This window comes from Lactuca saligna, chromosome 2 (assembly GCF_052625555.1).
Source record: "Lactuca saligna cultivar CGN05327 chromosome 2, ASM5262555v1, whole genome shotgun sequence".
NCBI lineage: Eukaryota > Viridiplantae > Streptophyta > Magnoliopsida > Asterales > Asteraceae > Lactuca > Lactuca saligna.
In genome coordinates this window covers 137125872-137129484 of record NC_136418.1, presented here as the reverse complement: position 1 = coordinate 137129484, position 3613 = coordinate 137125872, and the positions used below count along the sequence as shown (strand labels likewise).

At 34.5% G+C, this 3613-nt stretch overlaps 1 protein-coding gene across 1 annotated transcript; it reads right to left on the bottom strand.

Moving 5' to 3' along the window:
• Positions 1 to 274: 274 nt before the first annotated feature.
• Positions 275 to 1265, bottom strand: LOC145031749 (protein SRC2-like). Its single transcript, XM_078980362.1, has one exon. It carries the CDS (start codon positions 1222 to 1224, stop codon positions 409 to 411), a length of 816 nt encoding a protein of 271 aa, XP_078836488.1. The 5' UTR covers positions 1225 to 1265; the 3' UTR covers positions 275 to 408.
• Between the last annotated feature and the right edge of the window lie 2348 nt (positions 1266 to 3613).

Genomic DNA, 3613 nt, shown 5'->3' with positions numbered 1-3613 from the left:
TTGCTATTTATTATACTTTAACGTAATAAGTTGATAACCAACAATTTTGTTGTTTTGTTTACCCTATAATGTAAAAAACATAGGTTAAGGAATGAATATGCTAAATATTACTCATTTATGAATTTGAAAATCTATAAAAAGATTGAGTATTCTATAAAGTTAAAGTAAATTGGTTTAGCACATGAATTATATCATTCAAGGAAAACGTAATCACATCGTAACACTACTAAGATTAGATATTTTACTTCTATAAAATATTAAATTGATTTATATCTTGTAGTGAAACGAATTAATGAATTTAAGCCATTTACAATCGACAGGGCAACAAACAAACCATACATACTAATATTATAGAAAAAAAATAATAATAAAAAAAAAAAAAAAAATCCCAATATCAGGAACGTAACATCAAAAACCGCCACAACCGCCTCCACCACATCCTCCACCGCCACATCCACCGCCAGCATCCGACACGATATCACCGATCAAAAGTCCACCCAGTGCTCCACCTAGCAAACCGGCTCCTAACCCCATACCAAGTTTATTTTTCTTCGGAGGCTGCTGAACTGCTGCCGGATACCCATATCCCTGCTGCGGAGGATATCCACCGTACCCTGGCGGCGGTGGCGGAGGGTAACCACCATAACCCGGTTGTTGCTGGTGTTGGTACGCATATCCAGGATATCCAGTAGCAGCAGGGGCCTGCTGGTAATACCGACCAGCTGCCTCATACGGCGGCGCATACGCGGCACTAGATCCAACCGCCATACCGGGAGGATAAGCCATGACGGGCTCCTCCGCCTTACCGGAAAACTTTTCCCCAAGTTTATACGAAAAACTAAGAAACCCATTCGGCTTCCCGGAATGCTTCCTCACCTGATAACTCACAAGCTGCTGAGTCGACGAGCCTTGCAAGAGCTCTTTAACCGGCACACGAACTTCTCCCAAATTCTTATCACTGAACGTCCCGACGGCCTTGATCTCGACGACGAGTGTCAGGCGGTTCTGTAATCCGGCGGCTTCATCGACTGTAAACTTCATGGGGAAGTTCCAGGTAGGGTTGGAACCTCCATCTTTGTCAACATGGGTTTTAAGCTTTTGTTTGGTGATGGTGGTGGTGCCGGAGATGTAAGCTACGGCGTAGACGTCTGGTTTCCCGGTGAGAGAGGGTTTCTTGATCCCCTTTGCTGAGATGAGTGTCAGGTCTAAAGTTCTGTAATTCATGGTTGATTCTTGTTGGAAGAGATTGGGTTGGAGTGGATTTATATAGGGTTTGTGGTAACCGACTTTAGGAGAAAGGAAAAAGCAAGGAAGGTGATGAAAGAATGATCTTTGCGATTAAGTATGTAATAACTGTCAACTGCGAACCTTGTTCGCAGGAAACTGCAATAAACGGTTTTACTGTTCCAACTAGGATTTGAAACCGAGTTGAGGCCGTGTGGGTTTTGTTTTGATGAAAATTAATAAGTTTAGGGAAAATTCAGAAAAAGCTTTACATTTTCGGTCTTTTCATTTCACTAGTTTTATAGTTTTATAGAGTAGATTACAAAAAGAGTCATATGTATGTTGATTTTTGTGGCTTACAGGACAAATATCTTTCGTATAAATGGTAACGTGTATCTACCTTTTTAATGAATATTTTACATTTTTTTATTATTTATTCTAATAGTTTTATAATTAGAAAAAAGACTCACTCATCAGCACCCACCATTGCCGGAGATTCTCTTCCCAGGCCAGATAAACTATTATCTTCGGTTACTCTCAATTCAAGAATTTGAAGAACTATTTTGACATATACATAACAAAATCAAGTTTGAATAGAACGGATTTGGTGTTTGATTGTTTTTTTGGGGTAAAATATATACAGTCTACGAATTACATCTCCAAACTTCTACTGTAGGAGTAGGAGAGAACAATCGTTGCACTTTGTTAGAAAAAGATTATTTGTTTTTTAAAGTTTGTTGGTTACTAAAATAAACTGATTTTTAAACTTAAAAGAATTTTTTCAGTATTAAAATTTAAATGCTTCTAGTTTTACAACATTGAAAGGTTTTATCAAAATCAATTCTTTTATTAAATTTCAATTCATTTAAAGAGATTCAATATTTGAATTATACAGGCCTTTTGATTTTAGTCGATATTTCCCTAAAAAAATCTTTTTTTTTTTAACTTAATTTTTAGTACTTTATTATAAATAGGTAACAAATCTAGATTAAATTTCATTTATTATTGTATAACACTTTTATTTTTATAACCAACTTCTTATTTTTTTATTGTGACATTATATTGTGATTAATGTGTCTTCTAAATTATTTTGTATTTTAATGATAATAGGATAATAATGTCATATTTTAAATAATATGTTGTAATATAAAAGAATGAAAGTAAATTGTATGAATTAACAGATATATTTGATATTTATTTTATTTCATTGTAGTTAAAAATGAGAAATATTAAAAAAAAAACGTACAAAAAGTGTTATTATCTGAAGAGATAAGAAAAAAGGGGCATTGTAACAAAAAAAAATATTAATGTTTGAAGAGGTTACAAAAATCAAGCACTCAAACAAATAAAAAGAGGCATTCAATTTTTGTTAAGAAATGGTGTTTTTTAGGTTAGAAGATGTTTGAAGAGGTTTAAAGACTCTAGTTAACATTTGCGTCAAAAGCTAATGTATGTGCTTAGTATGCGCGACACAGACAAAACAAGTTAAAAAGACATGTAGACAAAAAACATACCTTACACATAGGGAGTTTATATCGGTGATGAACAAGAAGAGAGATGATAAAGTGGGAAGGAAAATGTAGAGACACTTCGATTTGGAAGATCCATCCTCATTCCAAATTGGTGATCAACTAGAGAGAGATGGTGTGATGAAGCAACTTTAACTTTAGGTTTCCAGATCTGTAACTAGTTTAGGGAAGGTAAACATAGATGGAGATTCGTTACAGATCAAGTGTTGGTGAAGGGATGAGGAGCGAAGGGTGGTCGACGACGTTAATGACCAAAGGAGTAGAGAAGGGCGGTCGGAGGAGGGAAGGATCGTTAACCGTGTTGGTGATCAGAGGAGGAGGTAAGGGTGTTTGATGTTGTCAACAATCCCATAAAGGTAATAGTGTTAGGTTTTAGTGAAGGAGTGATCAGAAGAGAGGGATAGTATTACAACGAAGAGGGGGTGGGCTGGGGTTGTGAAGAAGATATATTTTTTCTAATTATTAAATTAATGGAATAAATATTTAAAATGTAACTATTAATTTAAAAGTATATGATAGTCATCTCAGGATCTAAACCACAAGCAAACCACGTAAAAAAAAAAAGACTATTTTTACAAGTTAAAATATTTTTGGATTGTACCCACTAAAAACAATAAATCATATGGATCGTTTTGCAATTTGCTCGATTTTTAACTATAAAAACTTATTACAAGATCACAAGTGTTTATAATATTTTTTACAAACATAACGTTATCGATTCTCACAATAGTCATCATGTGGTGGATCACATCCAAATTCTTTGTGGTTTTCATCATCTCACGTTACTTACACTTTCTCATATTTTCTTCGACCACTACTTAAAAAATCCTAATTTTCAAGGCAAAACTTTCAATTTTTAT

What these genes read in the sequence shown, in the direction of transcription:
- LOC145031749 (XM_078980362.1), bottom strand. Translation starts at nt 1,224, where the DNA reads ATGAATTACAGAACTTTAGACCTGACACTCATCTCAGCAAAGGGGATC.